An 18,115-nucleotide genomic window follows, 5' to 3' on the forward strand; every position below is an offset into this window, starting at 1 on the left:
TATCTCACAGCATTTAGCACAGTATTCTGTACATTTTCTGCATTTGACATGTTTGTTGAATTTTTTGATGATATTAGAGGTGAGGAGGTTTTATTTATTATTTATTAGAGGTGCTTAGTTTTTAAAAAGATTATTGCTTTGATCCTTTTTACAATTAAAAGAACAGCTCAGTGCACTTGAATCCAAAAAGTATTTATTGAATACTTTATGTATGTGTCCATCTGTTTCTCTCTGTCTATTGGATCTTAAGAAAGTAAAGTCCCTTAATGTTTCTTGGATGAATGTAATTAGGGAGACAACTAGAGAATCGAATTTAGAGTTAGAAAACCTGGGTTAGATGACTGACTCTTACTCTAATAACAAGTAAGTCCCTTTGCCTCCCTGGACCTCAGTTTCCTCATCTGTAAAATAAGGAGGTTGGTCTAGGATCTCTGAAGTCCCTTACCATCTTTCAAATGCTATGATGTATGAGAAGTGGAATAAAAGTATATGCAGACAGAATTTGGACTAAGGGAAATTACTCTGAATTAATCATCGCAGGGGCAGCTAGGTGATGCAGTGAATAGAGCACCGGCCCTGGAGTCAGGAGGACCTGGATTCAGATCCGGCCTCAGACACTTAACATAAAAACTAGCTGTGTGACCTTGGGCGAGTCACTTAATCCTAGTTACCCTCCAAAAAGCAAAAAAAAAAAAATTAATTATTGTGGAGTATGATTCAGAAAGGCTATGTACACGAATGAAAAAAGTATTGAGTAGGGAGTTAATAAACTATATTGCACACTTAATTTTGTAATGTCTTTAGCATAGTGCCTGACGTGTATACAATAGGTGCTTAATAAATGCTTGGTTTCTAAAAAATGTGACCTCAGGAGATATACAAAGTAGTAGAAGATAAGGTCTTTTCAGTTTATCTTAAATAATTGCCTGGGGCCCTGAGAGATTAAGTGACTTGCCCAAGTTTATAGATTGTACCTGAACCCAGATCTTCCTAACTCAAAGGTTCTCTATCCACTATGCCACTTGATCCAGGTTTGTAATGATAGGACTAGGGTGATGGCAAAACAAGGGCCAAATTTGGGTAATACTGAGTAGGACTTGGTGACCAATCAGATGTATTTCTAGTACAGTGCTAAGTTTTGGGACCTCAATAAGTATCTGTTAACTGGTATAGAAGGAAGGAAAAATAGAATCTAATGACAACAGTTGACAAAAGACATTGTAGAGAATATAGAGTGATGTTGAATCAACCACTATCATTCTGTTGGTTCCCCTAGATTCAAATAAGAAAGAAATTGATATTTCAATATATCTAAAACACTGAAGTTATTTTTCTGAAATAATCTTTTTAAGGTTTGCAAAAGATTTTCTTGAAGGCTCTTGCTGCTTACCCTGTGATACTGCTAGGTATACTAGCAGTATATAACCTTTTTTGGATGAGTATTTTATTTACTTCATAATAGTTGTATATTTGGAAATTCTTATTACTAGTTGATTGGGTGTGAGATGTTTAAGGCAAAAAATATTATTATGTATGATTTTTTTGTGGAAGTGGTTATGGTTTGCAAGATAGAAAATGAGTGGGTATATTCACATTGCCTGCCACAGCATTTTTCTTCTTTCAAAGTTTTTTTAAGCTAGTTTTTGATACTGAATATAAGGGAATGTGGTTAGGATTATGTGCATTTTTCTTTTCCCAAATTTTCTTTATTTTAAAAAAAGTTTTGTTGATTCTTTTTTAGTTTTTACACCCATCATTTAAAAAGAATTTCATGCAGCCTGAACTTTGCTAGCACTAGAGTGTAGTATGGTATAGAATGTATAGAGAGCTGACCCTGAAACAAGGAAGACTTTTAAGTTCAGCCTTGGAAACATACCAGCTCTGTGACCCTGAGCAAACTTAATCTCTCAATGCTCTAGGCAGCTGAGACTATAAGTAAATGGAAGAGGCCACCCTATATCAATTAAAGTTCTATTACCTAAGAGTTCTCTATATGTATACCAGGTCTTCTAGTCCCTATATGCTGCTTAAAACTAGAATTATGATTATCATTTGAAAAGGAGCCTTATGACCTAGTTTTTCGTTCCAGCCCTACCACTAACTTTCTCTGTGACTCTGAAAAAATGACTCCCATCTTTCTGGGTCTCAATTTTTCTCATGTTCACATTTACAAAATGCTTTATAGTAAAATGAAAGGTATTAGATATATTTATGGTAAAATGAAAGGGATTAGAATAACTCTAAAATCCTTTCTAATTCTAATATTCCTAAAGATGAACTGAAATCCACTTATTCTTTTATGAAATGTTGTGAGAAATGGATGCTAATGATACTGTTTGAATGTAAGCTTCTTGAGAGCAAATATGATTTCATTTTTGTCTTAAAGTCCCCTGTGCCTGGCACATAGTAGGTACAAAACAAATGCCTGTTGATTAATGAATACTATAAGTGTATGTATATATGTGTGTGAATACATATATACGTGTATATATGTACACATATATACACACACATGAAATGAAACTCCGTCATTAATTCTCTTAATGTTAACCATGTTTCATAGGTGTTTACTTCTTATGGACCAACAGTGATCATGCCTACCTGGTTCTGCTCCCATGAATGGTTTTCCCAAGTTGGAAAATTTGATGAGAGTGGTAAGGTAAGTCCCTAAAAGAAGAAAACACCTCATTAAATGCTTTTGGTTAGAAAATAATTTTGTACCACAGTGAAAGCTTTTTTTTTTTTAAGCAATTGGGGTTAAGTAACTTTCTCAAGGTTACACAGCCAATTATTTCTGGGTGTGGTGCTAAGTATCTGAGCCTGGATTTGATCCCCAGGTCATTCTGACACTGGAGCTGGTGCTCTTACTCTCTGCGCCACCTGGCCGCCCCAACAGTGAAAGTTTTATATTCTCTAGCTTAGTTTCCACTTGATCATCTACTAGAAGACAATGTCATTTCATTTCCCAAGCTACTTTTTCACCTTTTGGTAGACTGTGTGTCTGGTATAACATAATGTGAAAAGAGTATAATACTTGGCAGACCTGGATTCAGGGGCCAGCTCAACCACTTATTAACTGTATGACCCTGGGCAAATCACTTTCATAGGATCACAAATTTAGTACTGGAAGAGGCCTCCTGTCATTTAGTCTAGGCCCCTCGTTTTATAGATAAGGAAATCAAGACACAGTGAGGTGAAAGAAATTGAGAGACTTTTCAAAGTCAGGGTATGGGGATCTGAGAGACCTGCTTAAATGAGATATAACAATTATAACAAAAAAAAGAAAAAAAAAACAATTATAGCAACTATAAATTGTTGCTGGATCCAAGGAGTTGGGTTTCTGTGCACTCTGCCTCTTCATTAAGAGGCCCTCTGCTCAGGACCTTTGCCTTTGGTAATCAGCTTCAGGCTTGAGGGCGCATGATCACCTAAATAAAAATTAGTCTTCTCAAACTTTTTGGCTCATTGTGGTCTCACCAGGGTGCTTCAGGGAAAAATATCCTAAATCTAGGTTCTCCATAAAATGGGAGTTGAAAGGTATATAATATACAATATGAATCAGGTATGGGGCAGCTATTTATTTCAAATACACAGAGGAAATACTTAACAGAAAGACTATACTAGGATAAAGTAATAATATAACTTTATATTCTTCTTCAAGGTCAATACTAAAATTTGAAGTACTTTGTAGGACTGTTAAATAGACATTTTGAATATCACCTTGTTCTGCATTGTCTAACCACTTCCCTCCAGAGAATTTGTTTTTTTGGCAATACAGGCCTGGGACTAAACTCCTTTTTCCTGTCAGTGAGATTCTCTCCAATACAGAAACTCTCCTTGCTGTCAGAATCTCTAATCTCTTGAACACACAAAATTGACTTCAAAATTGGATGTGTAAGTTTCAGGATCACCATTCAGTCATCTACAGCTGGGAAACACAAAGTAGACAAGATAGCTAGGGGCCTCAAGGCTCACGCACAACTTCCCTAGCCGAGCCCTTTGCTTAGGTACCTTGTGTGTGGCAGATGCCACATGTCTGGCATGAGAAGAAAAGTTCCACCTCTTCCCCATTCTTTGTAGGAAAACCATGGTAAGAGAATTGCTACTTGTCACATCCTAGAGTCAGAACAAAAGAGAGCACCAGAAACTTTCTGTCCTTTTAAAATGACAGGGCATCCTGTTCCCTGATGCTGTCATTGTGCAAGGGGGAGTTGCAAGGGTCCACTTAAGCTTCTAACCCAAGTGTCAAGTCCTTTCAAGTGCTGAACCATGTGTAGTCAGCTGTAAGCAAAGTATATAATTAGGGCAGCTCTCCATGCTCTATCTCTGTTATATAATAATTACAAATATCTTTTGTGTGTGTGTGTGTATATAAAATTAAAAGTGTCAGTTCTTAGTTATTAACTGGAGGAGAAAGTGGTGCTTGGATAGTTACTGGTAAAATGTTGGGTATGATTTCAGAAGAACCAGTACCTCACACCCCTCCTGCCCTTCATCAAAAGACAGTATAACACAAAAACAAACAAAACCCTCTTTCTAACTGCTAGCTGTGGCGTGAAATACTATTATAGGCTTCATTCCTTTAGGTAAAGTATCCTCAAATTTTTTTCTGATAATTTTCTTTTGATTTTTCTGAAATTGTAACATTTATGAAGTTGGAGATGAGTTAACTGCCAGGCTCACTGCCCTTCCTGCAGAAAGTGAGTCTGCTAAAACCAGGGAAGAGAGAGAAGTTAGTTATGGCAGCAGCAACCTAGGAGCATGTCTCCAGGATTCCACCTGCCTTTCAGAGGAACCTAAGAATCAGATCTCTATTAGCAATTATTACATGTCTTGCTCTATAACAGCTCCTAACTATCCACACTTTGTAAATTATTTCCAATCTCTTAGTAGAAATTAATTTCAGTTCAATCTCAAGTTCGAAACTTGGGATAAATTTTGATAGGGAAAGAGAATGGGTACACTGAGCTCCTTACTTGATATGAGGGGAAGGGCACAGACCTAGGATCTTGATTCTGCTTTTAAGAAACTTTTTTCACAGTCATAGAGCTAGAAGGGTCCGTAGAGATTATCTATTTCAACATCCTTATTTTGCATATAATGAGACTGAAGTTTGGAGAGCTGAAATGACTTGTCCAAAGTCAGACACCTATTTAGAGCTAAAACTAGAAACTAATTTTTCTGAATTCCAATAGAATTCTTTCTACCACATCATAGCCTTTTAATCCAAATTATTTTTGTGCTATATATAAAATGCTTAATTTTTTTATCACAAAGTTTTCATTGATGCCTTTTAAGCTTTTACATCTCAGTCATTTCTGAATGGAGCTCACTTTTTTACAAAGAAAAATAATGGCTAAAATGCATCTAATACCACATATAATATTCCACACCCATAGTCTCCCATCTCTTTAAGAAAAGGAAGAAGTATTTTCTCATTTCTTCTCTGGGCCCAGGATTTGTCATTATAATTACCAAACTTTTGGTTTCATTTTTTTGTTGTTTTTATTAACATTCTTTTAATCATTGTATATATTTTTTCCTGCTTCTGCTTTTTTTGTGCTACATCAATTCATTCAGATCTTCCCATGTTTCTCTGAGTTCTGTTTATAATTTTAAAGCATGATAATATACCTGTGGTATTCATGTGCTTCGGTTTTTTAAGCCATTCCTCAAATAATAGGAACTCACTTTTTTCCTAGCTGCCTTGAAAAAGGGTTGCTACTACTATATTGATTGAATATAGTGTTCTCTTTCTATTTTTGACTTCCTTTGTATTTAGATGTATCAGTAAGATCTCTAAACCAAAGGTTGTGAACATTTAATAGTCACTTTGACCCTTAGTTTTAGTAGAATGTAGCAGAATAATATTTCTGAATCTTAAAAAATGTTTTTATTTGTAAAAATAGAATACATCTAGAAACATTGAGAGCCTATTTAGGGTATTGCACCAAAATTGGGAATAGTAAGAGATATATCCTCCAGGAGATTACAATTCAGTTGAGGAGATAAGACAGAGAAAAACAGTCATATTACAATGAAAGTAATACTCTCATGCCAGAGGCTCCCTCTTGAGATGTAGGCCCTATATATTTATAAATATTTTTAAGATTTTATTTTTTTCAATATGCATTTAAAAATTTAAATAGTATTTTATTTTTCCTCCAATTGAAAATTTTTTCAGCATTCATTTTTACAAGATTTTGAGTTCCAGATTTTTCTCCCTCTCCTCTTCTGAAAATGGTAGGCAGTTTGATATAGTTCAGACAAGTGCTGTAATGAAAAACGTATTTCCATATTCATCACAGTTGTAGAAGAAGAACAGATCAAATCATGAGGAAGAATAAAGTGGAAAAAATATGCTTCAATCTGTATTCTGAGTCTATTAGTTCTTTATCTTGGTATGGATAGAATTTTCCTTTGTGACTACTTTGTACTTGTCTTAGATCATTGTGTTGCTGAGAAGAGTTCAGTCATTCATAGTTCATCATCATATAATGTTGCTGATGCTGTGTACAATGTTTTCCTAGTTCTGTTCATTTCATTTTGTATCAGTGTGTACAAATCTTTCAAAGTTTGTTGGAAATCTTGCCGTTTATTAGTTCTTATTGTGCAATAGTATTCCATTACATTCATATGCCAGTTTGTTTAACTATTCCCAACTGATGGGCCTCCCCTCAGTTTCCAATGTTCTACCACCACAAAAAGAGTTGCTATAAATATTTTTCACATGCAGGTCCTTTCCGTTTTTTTATGATTTCTTTGGGATCTATACTTTGTTGCATCTCAGCTTTAAAGGCTGCGTTGAGTGCTCTGAAGCTGAGATGTAACAAAGTATGAATTAATTCTCTGCTACTTGTGCTAATTTTGGCCTAACAATTAACATCAAGAAAACACAGGTGTTCAATCAGCTACCACCACACTTTATATGTGGAAGCACTGGTTACAGCAAATGAAGAAATTTTGAATGTTGTAGGTAAAAGTTCACTTACCTTGGCAATGTACTTTCCAGGGATGTACACATTGATAATGAGGTTGATGCATTCACTGCCAGAGCCAACTCAGGGTTTGGGAGACTCCAAAGGAAAATGTGGGAGAGAAGAGGTATTAGACTGACTACCAGATTGAAAGTGTATAAAGCCATTGTGCTGACTTCATTGTTGTGTGCTTGTGAAACCTGGGCAGTCTACCAGGGCCATACCAGACATTTCCTTCCTTATCTCTTTTAATTAGGTCTATTTTTCGCTTTTACTTTGTCTACGATCAGAATTGCTACCCCTGCTTTTTTTTTTTTTAATTTCAGCTGAAGCATAATAGATTCTGCTCCAGCCCCTTACCTTTACTCTTTGTGTACTTCTCTGCTTCAAGTGTATTTCTTGTAAGCAACATATTGTAGGATTCTGGATTTTTATCTACTCTGCTATTCATTTCTGTTTTATGGATGAGTTCATCCCATTCACATTCACAGTTATGATTACTACCTGTGCATTTCCTTCCATCCTGTTCTTCCTCCTGTTTTCCTCTCTCACCTTTCACCCTTTCCCACCTTACCAGTGTTTTCCTTCTGTCTACCACTTCCCCTGATCTGCCCTCCCTTCTGTCATTCTCCCCCATTACATATTTCTATATCCAGCTGATTGTGTATCTCATTCCCTCTTTGAGCTAATACTGTTGAGAGTAAGGTTTAAGCAATGCCCATCACCCACTGTCCCATCTTCCCCTCCACTGTAATAGGTCTTTCTCATCTCTTCATGTGAGACAATTTATCCCATTCTACCTCTCCCTTCTTGTGTACACATTGCACTCCTCTTTCTCATCCCTTAAATTTTTTTATGTCATTCCCTCAAGTTCACCTTATACCCGTATCTTCTGTTTATGTATATTTTTTCTAGCTGTACTGTTAGTGATAAAATTTTAAGAGTTACAAATATCATCTTCCCATGTAGGGATGTAAACAATTTACAGTTTAGCTCTATTGAATCCCTTGTAGTTTCTTTTCCCTTTTTACCTGTTTACTTTTTTTGATATTAGAGGTCAGACTTTTGGTTTAGTTCTGGTCTTCTCCTTATGAAGGATTGAAATCCTTCTATTTTGCTGAATGACCATTTTTCTCCCTTGATATATTATGCTTAATTTTGTTGGGTAAGTGATTCTTGGTTGTAGGCCTAGCTCCTTTGCCCTCCGGAATATCATGTTACATGACTTCTGATCCTTTAATTTTTTTTTTCCTTGACCTGATAGTTCTGAAATTTGGCTGTAATGTTCCTTAGGGTTTATATTTTGGGATCTTTTTCTTGAGGTCGTTGGTGGATTCTTTCAATGCCTGTTTTGCCCTCTGGTTCCAGGATATCAGGACAGTTTTCCTTGATAATTTCTTGAAAGATACTGTCTAAGTCCTCCTTTTGATTATGGTTTTCAGGTGGTCCAATAATTCTGATATTGTCACTCCTATGGATCTGTTTTCCAGGTCACTTGTTTTTCCCATGGGGTATTTTACATTTTTTTTCATTTTTTCATTCACCTGAGTGAGATGAACCTTTCCTGCCTATCCTCCAAATTTCTTGGGCTAAAAGATTGCTTCACTGTCTTTTTGCTGGTTCTGCTGTTCTAGGATTTATTTTGGGGCTCTATTTTATAATTGTTTGGAGGTGAGTATGGGAGACATGCAGTGGTTTGTGGCTTACTCTGCCATCTTGGCTCCTAGAAATTTGAGCTCTCTAGATATATTTCGGAGGACTTTAAGTCAGTTAGTCAGTAAACATTTATGAATGTTCACCTCCTATGTGCCAGGCACCATGTTAAGTACTTGGGATACAAAAAAGAAGGAAAAGACAGTCCTTGGTCTCAGGGAACTGACAGTCTAATGGAGGAGACAGCATGCAAACTAATAAATACAAACAAGCTGTATACACTGGACAAATAGGAAATAGCAAAGGGAAGGTACTAGAATTAAGAGGGGCTTCCTGTAGAAAATGATATTTTAGTTGGGAAATAAGGTGGGCCAGTAGGCAGAGGTGAGGAAAGAGAGTATTCCAGGTATGGGGGTAGCCATTAAATATGTCCAGAATCAAAAGATTAAGTGTCTTGCTACTGGAACAACCAGGCCAGTGTCATTGGATAGAAGAGCATGTGGTGAAGACTCTGGAAAGGCAGGAAGGATCTAGGTTATAAAGTATTTTGAACTAAAGACAAGATTTTATATTTCATCCTGCAGGCAATAGGGAGCTACTGGAGTTTATTGAGGAGGGAGGTGACATGGTTGTACCAGCACTTTAGAAAAATCACTTTAGGTTGTATTGGAGTAGGGGAATCATCTTGGATTCCTCACTCTCACACCCTAGGTCCAATCTTTTGCCAAGGCCCATCAATTTCACCTTCAATATGTCTCTCAAATATGCTCCCTTCTTTCCTCTAACACCACCAGCACTCTTATGCAGGCCCTTATCACCTCGTTTCTTGAATTATTGTAAGAGTCTACTGATGGGTCTCCCTGTTTCATCTCTCCCTATTCTAATCTGTCTTCTATTCCGCTGCTAAAATGAATTTCCTCAACTGTTGAGTCTGATCGTGTCACCTCTCCCCCACTCAGTAAACCCCAATGACTTTTTATTGCCTCCAGGATCAAATACAGACTGTGACATTCAAAGCCCTTCCTGACCTTGCCCCCTCCTACTCTTCCAATCTTTTTATACCTTACTCTCTGATATATACTCTTTAATCCAGTGACATTGGCCTGATTGTTTTTCCACAAAGAAGACACTCCATTTCTTGTCTCTGGATATTAAAAACATTTTAAAATTGTTTCCAACTTCTGTCATGAACTCTTCCTCATCCTTGAATCAGAAAGCTATTTTTTTTCCTTGCTCCTCTAATTTTTTTTATGATTTTTTATGGCCTTTTATATCCAGCTCATGAATCCATTTGGAGCTCATTTGGGGTGTATAATGTAAAGTATTGGTTTAAACATAGTTTCTGTCCATTTACATTTCCACCAATTTTTGTCACATAGTGAGAACTTATCCTAATAATTGGGAACTTTGGGTTTATCCAACACTATGCTACTACTATATTTGTTTATATATATATATATGTTGTATATCTAATCTGTTCTATTAATTCCTTTATTTGACCAGTACCAAACCTATTTAAATTTTTTAAATGCTGTTACTAATAATAAAAAAGACTGATTTCAAGAAAAAAATCATCTCTAAGAAAAATTGACAAAAGAGCAGAATATTTAATTTGTAAATACCTTAACACTAGCAGCATAACTGATAAATACAGTGACCAAGGAAAGACTAAATAATGAAGTAAATTACCCCCATTTATGACTGTGTACACACACACACAAACACAAAGTCATGCAAAGCAACTTCCTGCATTAGTTATATTGGGAAAGAAAGAAAAGAAAGTGTGCTTCAACCTGTACTGAGACCATCAGTTTTCTGTTCAGGAATGAGTAGCATCATGAATCTCTCGTAATTGTGATTAGACATTGGTCAAAGTTCTTTAGTTATTCAGAAATGATTGTCTTTACAAGATTGTTGCTATTGTATACATTTTCTGCTTTCTTCATTTTGTATTAGTTTGTACAAGTCTTTCTAGGTTTCTCTGAAATGATCCCTTTCATAATTTCTTTCGGCACAATAGTATTCCATCATGTTCATACTATAACTTTTTTTTTTTAAGCAATTGGGGTTAAGTAACTTGCTCAAGGTTACACGGCCAGTTATTTCTGGGTGTGGTGCTAAGTATTCGATCCCAGGTCATCCCGACTCTGGGGCCAGTGCTCTTACTCACTGAACCACCTGGCCTCCCCTATATACTATAACTTATTCAGCCTCAGCTGAATTCTTAACATTCAAAACTTAACATTCCTCAGCTGATGGGTATCTCCTTAGTTTTCAGTTCTTTGCTATCACAAAAAGAAGTATGTTCTTTTCTTCCTTCTTTGATCTCTTTGGAGTTAAATTGTGTGCACAACTTTTTAAATGTAGTTTCAAATTGCTTTCCAGAATGGTTGGCCTAGTTCACAGCTCTGACTAAAAGTGCATTAAACTATCTGTGTTCCCACAGCCCCTACAACTTTTCCCCTACTATATTATTCCCCTGTTATATTTTTATTATTTCCTTCTGTAACTAATTTAACTTTTCCTTTAAGAATTTAGATGCTTTACAGTTTGATGCATGTATGTTTAATATTGATATTTATTTTCTGTGGTACCTTAGAGAAAAATGTAGTATCCTTGTTTATCTTTTAAAATTAAGTCTGTTTTTGCTTTTGTTTTTTCTAAGGTCATGATTGCTACCCTTTTCTTTTTTACTTCAGCTGAAGCATTGTAGATTCTGCTCTACAACCTTATTTTAACACTGTGTGTTTCCTGTAAACAGCATATTATTAGAGTTTGGTTTGTAATCCATTCTGCTATCCTCTTGACCATTTTATGGGTAAATGTATCCCATTTACATTTACAGTTATGATTGCTAACTGTCTGTTTCTCTCCATCTTATTTTCATATCATCTTTTTTCTTTTTTTTCTCATTCACACTCTTAAGGATCTGTTTTGCTTCTGACTACTATCTCTCTTAATTTATCTTCCCTTTTATTCCTTTCTACACCTTTCCCTTATTCCCCTCCCTTTCCCCTTTTGGGCAAGATTTATTTGTATGCCAAACTGTGTACATGTATTCTTCCCTCTTTTAACCAATTCAGATGAGAGTTAATATTTGAATGTTACCTGTTCTCCCATATGTCCCCCTCCATTTTATAAACTTCTCCTTGTGTATTCCATTTGTGAGATAATTTTCTCCAGTCTTCTACCTTCCCCTCTCTCCCAGTGCATTCCTTTTCCTCACATTTCCATTCTTCTTTTGATATCACCCCAAAATAATTCACACCCAGGGCCTCTTTCTAATTAGATTCCTTTAAAAATTCCTGGTGATAATAAAATTCTAAGGGGTTATTTGTATCTCTTCCCCATATAAAAATATAATCAGTTCTTCCTGTTTATTTTATAATTTCTCAGTTATGTTTATCTTTTCATGATTCTTTCAGTTTGTGTTTATATGTTAATTTCCTATTTAGTTCTGGTCTTTTCATCAAAAATGCTTAGGAGTTCTCTATTTCATTAAAAATCCATTTTCCCCCTGTAGGATTGTGGTAAATTATTTTTGGTTATAATCCTAGATCCTTTGCCTTCTGGGAATATGATAGTCTAACTTCTCCAATTCTCTATAGTGGTGGCCACTAAATTTTGTGTGATCCTGACTGGGTTTTTTTTGTGGTTGAATTCATTCTTTCTCACTGCTTGCACTATATTTTTCTTGATCTGGGAGCTCTGGATTTGGGTTATAGTGTGAGTGGAAGTTTTCATTTTAGAGATTTTTTCATGAATAGATCTGTGGATTCTTTCCATTTCTACTTTGCTCTTTGGTTCTAGGGGTAGTTGGGTAGTTTTCTTTTATGACATTGAAATCCATCTAGGCTCTTTTTTTGATTCATGACTTTCGGGAAGTACAATGATTCTAAAATTATCTTTCCTTGATTTGTTTTCCAGGTCCTTTTTTTAAATGAAATATTTCATATTTTGTTCTATTTTTTTCAAATTTTGACTTTGTTTTTTTTTTGTCTCATAGACTCATTAGCTTCCATTAGGCCAATTGTAATTTTTACAGAGTAATTTTCTTCTGTGAGGATTTGTTCCTTTTCTTTTTACTCCATGTAGTTATTCTCTTTTCTTATCTTCCATTGATTTTATTTGTTTGTTAAGATTATATTTTAACTAGTTTTCTTAATTCTAAGATAATATCCCATTATCTGTTATATACAAGAAACACATCTAAAAAGCAAAGACTGCCAAAAAAAAAAAAAGCAAAGAAAGACAGTGAGAAGCTGGATAAAATGCATTCATCAAGTTGAATACAAGAAAGCAGAAATTTTGATCATAATATAATCTGAAGGAAAACTAAAAATTCATAATATCAACAATATCACAGTCTTCTAGGAATTCTTGTTGTACTTGTATCCAACTTGCATTTTTATTTGAGAGTTTGCATGTAAATATTTTAAAAGTTATTCTCTTCTTATGTATTTGTCTTAGTTTCCTTATCACTAGTAGCTCTTTATGGTGAGGTTCTTTTTTTTGTTTGTTTGTTAATTATTCCAACCTGCTTCTTGATTTTAGCCTTAATGTTAGTGCTAGGCTTTACACACTTCTGAAAGGATTATCTAACCTGAGCTAGTTTCCTTTTATGTCCTGCTGATTTCACATCTCAACCTGGGGTCCTGCAAGCCTTCAGTATTCTTAAAGTGATGTGATTTTGGGAGAAGTCAGTTCACTGCCCTTCTTTATCTGAGCTAAGCAAGTTTCTTACACAAATTTCGGTTTTGTGGATTTTGCATGGTTGAGTTTTGGAAGACTACTGCTGGACACAGTCACTGTTAGCCATCTGTGAGGCTCTGCAGGTTTAGAGTGACTGAACTAAAAGCCTCCCCTTGGTCTAGGACTTCTGCCCTGGCTATTCATTGCAGGCTGATATGCTAGACTGAAGGTTAGAACTAAACTATTTCTCTCCTCTTGTGATAAGAACCACATACCTGTGTTTTCAGAACTTGTTCCTTGTTCATTATACAGTTAGGGCCTATGCTTGTGACCACTCCTCTCTGCCCTGGATCTGCAATTCAGAGCTGAGTAATGGGTGAAAGACCTATTAGATGGAACCCATTCCTGTACCTCTAGTTCAGGTATTTCCTGGGATCTCATTCTGCCCTGGTGCTACCTTCCCTATTGCCCTGTCTTGGCCCTTTTTCTGTCCCTGGGCACTGAAATGCTTTATGGCACTTTTGGCTAGACCAAAAAGAAAAATCATAGAAACAATCAATAATTCTTTGAAAAATGAAAGATAGATATTAGGCAATAACCAAAATTTCTGGAATGCAGGGAAGGTAATTTCTCAATAGAAAAATTATATCCCTATAAACACATATTTACAAAATGAAAAAGTCACGATTAATAAATTGAATATGCATTTAAATGTTTAGAAAAACAACAGGGAAGTAGACCTATAATAATTGTCTTTTCTAATGGTCTTTTCTTAGTATTAATTTTCTAAACCTCCCTGTTGCATTTGTTGCATCTCTCCATTGCCCACAGCCGACTTTGTCTCCTTAATGTGTCTTGGCCTAGAGAAAAATGTCTCACTGTGACTTTTTCTTACCTTACCCAATTAGAATTTGGAATAGTGAATTTTCTAGATCATTGTGAAAAAGGGTTACTGGCAAGCTAAGCTCATTTGCTTCCTCTCACTCTTTTATTTTGATTTTGCCCTTGAATGTATTTACTATTATAAAAAAAAAAGTGGTACAGATGTTATTAGACTAAACAATCCAATATAGCAGAATAGATATGAAAATAATATCCCATTATCTGTTATATACAAGAAACACATCTAAAAGGCAAAGACTGCCCCCCAAAAAAGCAAAGAAAGACAGTGAGAAGCTGGATAAAATGCATTCCTCAAGTTGAATACAAGAAAGCAGAAATTTTGATCATAATATAATCTGAAGGAAAGCTAAAAATTCACAAAATCAACAATTTAGGAAATTTCATTATGCTTAAAGGAACAATACACAATAAGTCACTATTAGTTTTAAGTATATGCATTAGATGTAATAGCATTTGAATATATTCAAAAAATTAACTGAATTACAAAAAGACATAGGTTGTTCAGACTACAATAGCAGAATATTTTAATGTATCTCCCTGAACTAGATAAGCTAATTTAGAGCTAAATCACTTGTGGATCTTCTTTAAGGGGCTAATAAAGAATATACATATTTTTCATTATCATATGGCATTTGAATAAAAATAGACCATGCATTAGGCACAACAAAACTGCAAACAAATGTAAAAAAAGCAAAAATAGTAAACTTATCATTAGAAGTCATTACATAAAGAAAATAATCAATTCAGGAAGCTGAAACGATATATTTGGATACAAGACCTAATAATGATATCCTAAATAACAATAGGATCAAAGAAAAATAGAAACAATCAGTAATTCTTTGAAAAATGAAAGATAGATATTAAGCAATAACCAAAATTTCTGGAAAGCAGGTAAGAAAATTTCTCAATGGAAAAATTATATCCCTATAAACACATATTTACAAAATGAAAAAGTAAAGATTAATGAACTGAATATGCATTTAAATGTTTAGAAAAACAACAGGGAAGTAAACCTATAATAATTGTCTTTTCTAATGGTCTTTTCTCAGAATTAATTTTCTAAACCTCTCTGTTGCATTTGACACCAGTCCTTCTGGAAATTTTTTCCACTTGGCAATTTTTTTGGACACTATTCTCTCCTAGTTTTGCTACCTGTTTCACCAATTATTCTCAGTTATTATTCTTTGAGGGGCTCTTCATCCATATCACATCTCCTAACTGAGTTTCTTCAAAGTTCTTTTATAGGTCATCTTTTTACCTCTATACTCTCTTTGTAACCTCATCAATCCCCATGAGTCTAACTATCATATCTATGTAAATGATTTCCATGTCCAGCGTTTATGCAGAGCTGTACCCTGGCATCACCAGTTGCTTATTGCACATGTAAAATATCAAGGGAAATAATTTTTTAAAAGGTAGGAATAAAGCTAATAACACTACCAGACCTCAAATTAGGTTATAAAGTTATCATCAAAATCATTTTGTAGAATTCACTTGTACATCCATCTGGTCCTGGGGATTTTCTCTTAGGAAATTCATTTATGGCCTGTTCAATTACTTTTTCTAAAATAGGTCTATTTAGATATTCAATTTTTAGTTCTGCTAATCTAGGCAATTTATATTTTTGTAAATGTTATTACATTTCACTTAAATTGTTAAATTTATTGGCATATAACTTTATAATTGCTTTAATTTCATCTTTGTTAGTAGTATATTAACCCTTTTTATTTTTAATATTAGTGATTAGGTTTTCTCTTTTTAAAAAATATCAAATTAACCAATTACTTACTTTATTTGTTTTTTTTTCATAACACCAACTCTTAGTTTTATTTATTAATTCAATGGTAAGAAAAAGGGGAAAAAAGAAATATGATAATTTTGTTGCCTATTTGAAAGGAATAGCAAGTTGTGCACAGTAGATTTTGTAGTTTCATGTGTAATCATCTTTTTTATTGTACTGTGTTATGGAAATGCTTAATTTATTCCATATATTAGAAATAAAATAAATTTTTAAAAATGTTTTGGTACTGGTTAAAAAAAGTAGATCAATGGAACAGACTAGAAAAGAAAAACCAGAAATAATTATCCTCAAAAATCCAGTATTCTTTAAATTGCAAACCAAAAACTGTCAAAGAAAAGACCTTAGTATTTGACAAGGACTTCTTGGAAAATTGAAAGCCGAAATGCAGGTAAGGTAGTTTGGAAAAACTTAGGAAAGTCTGGAAAAAATTAGGCTTATTCCACCATCTTATACCACATCTCACAAGTAAAAAATCAGTAAAAAAAAAATCAGTAAAGATTTTTTTTTTTAAATCAGTAGAACTTCAGGATACATGATTGATAAGATGAATGGCTATACCCTTTCTCCAGTCTTCAAGCCTTTCCAAAATAGGAATTTATTTATATGCGAGTGATAAATCAGTTTCAGCTGTTTGTAGAATCTAAGACACCAAGAACCTTATAATACTTTATAGCAAAAGAAGTTAATCTCTGACCCATAATACTTTCCCTTACAACCCCCTCCCTCACAAAAGGAAACCCCAATTAAAAGAGGAGTCAGAAAGTAAACAACTATAGAAAAAGAGTGATATTACCAAAAATTTCAGAAGGAAGAAAATTCAGATAAAGACCTGAACATAAGCAGATAAATCAATGTTTTAATAACAGAAATATTAATTAATAACAGAAGGTAATATAGCCTCCAAATAATCTAAATTAGTCCAGACATGTGTGAATAAATGCTGCAACACCAAGAAAAATCAATTAACACTTGATAAGGCAGAGGACCTAGAGATTCTCAAGAGAGGATGGGAACCAAAGCAGATATCCTGAATGGCTTAAAAAAGAAATAGAAATTGTGAAAGCACAATTTATGACCTAAAAAGTAGAAGCAATTGGCAGAATAGAAAAACCTGGGTCTACAGTGACAAGAAATATTGATTCATCTAAAAGTAGGGTGTTTTGGAGTTGATTGCATTATGTTTTTATTTGTTTATTCATTCATTCATTCATAGTTTTCAATAATCATTTCCACAAGATTTTGATTTACAAACTTTCTCCCCGTCTCTCCCCTACCCTTCACCCCAAGATGGCAAGCATACTGAATACCCCTTCCCCTAATCTGCCTTATTTTATATCCCCCCCAAACTCCACTTACTTTCTTGTACGGCAAAATGGATTTCTATTCCCCATTGCCTGTATATCTTATTTCCCAGTTGCATGTAAAAACATTTTTTAACATTTGTTTTTAAAACTTTGAGTTCCAGATTCTCTCTTTTCTCCCCACCTCATCCTTCCCCACTGGGAAAACAAGCAATTCAATACAGGTAATACATGTGTAATTATGCAAAACATTTCCATAGAAGTTATAATGATCCTATCCCATCCCCCATTTATTCTGTTTTCTCCTTTGACTCTGTCCCTTTTTATAGGTGTTTTGCTTCTAAATGTCCTCTCCCCCTTTTCCCCTTCCCCCCTATAGGATGATACCCAATTGAGTGTGTATGTTATTGCCTCCTTAAACCAAATCCAGTGAGAGTAAGGTTGACTCATTTCCTTTCACCTTCCTGATCTTTCCCTCCACTGTAACAGCCTTCTCCTGCCTCCTTTATGTGAGATATTCTACCCTATTCTATCTCTCCCCCTCTCCTCTCAATATATTCCTTTCTCATTTCTTAATTTTATTTTTTATATCATCCCTTCACATTCATCTCACCCTGTGCCCTCTATGTATACATGTACTCACACATATGCATATAGACACATACACCCACCTATATATATACACATGTACATATATATGTGTGTGTGTGTGTGTGTGTGTGTGTGTGTGTGTATATGTACATATATATATATATATATATATATATATATATATATATATATATATA

General features: G+C 34.6%; 1 protein-coding gene across 7 annotated transcripts in view; it reads left to right on the top strand.

The window, feature by feature from the left end:
* B3GNTL1 (UDP-GlcNAc:betaGal beta-1,3-N-acetylglucosaminyltransferase like 1) overlaps window positions 1-18,115 on the top strand; it is a 147,640-nt gene that overhangs the window by 49,749 nt on the left and 79,776 nt on the right. For all 7 annotated transcript variants that reach the window (XR_011166154.1, XR_011166155.1, XM_069076626.1 and 4 more), the window contains one exon: window positions 2,564-2,659. Coding sequence is in view for 5 of the 7 variants with exons in the window: in XM_069076626.1 (XP_068932727.1) it covers window positions 2,564-2,659 (96 nt within the window). In the remaining 2 variants the exon portion in view is untranslated. The remainder of the gene's footprint in view (window positions 1-2,563; window positions 2,660-18,115) is intronic.

This window comes from Petaurus breviceps, unplaced genomic scaffold, assembly GCF_028583685.1.
Source record: "Petaurus breviceps papuanus isolate PSGF00001 unplaced genomic scaffold, PetGlider_PUasm1.0 90925, whole genome shotgun sequence".
Taxonomy (NCBI): Eukaryota; Metazoa; Chordata; class Mammalia; order Diprotodontia; family Petauridae; genus Petaurus; species Petaurus breviceps.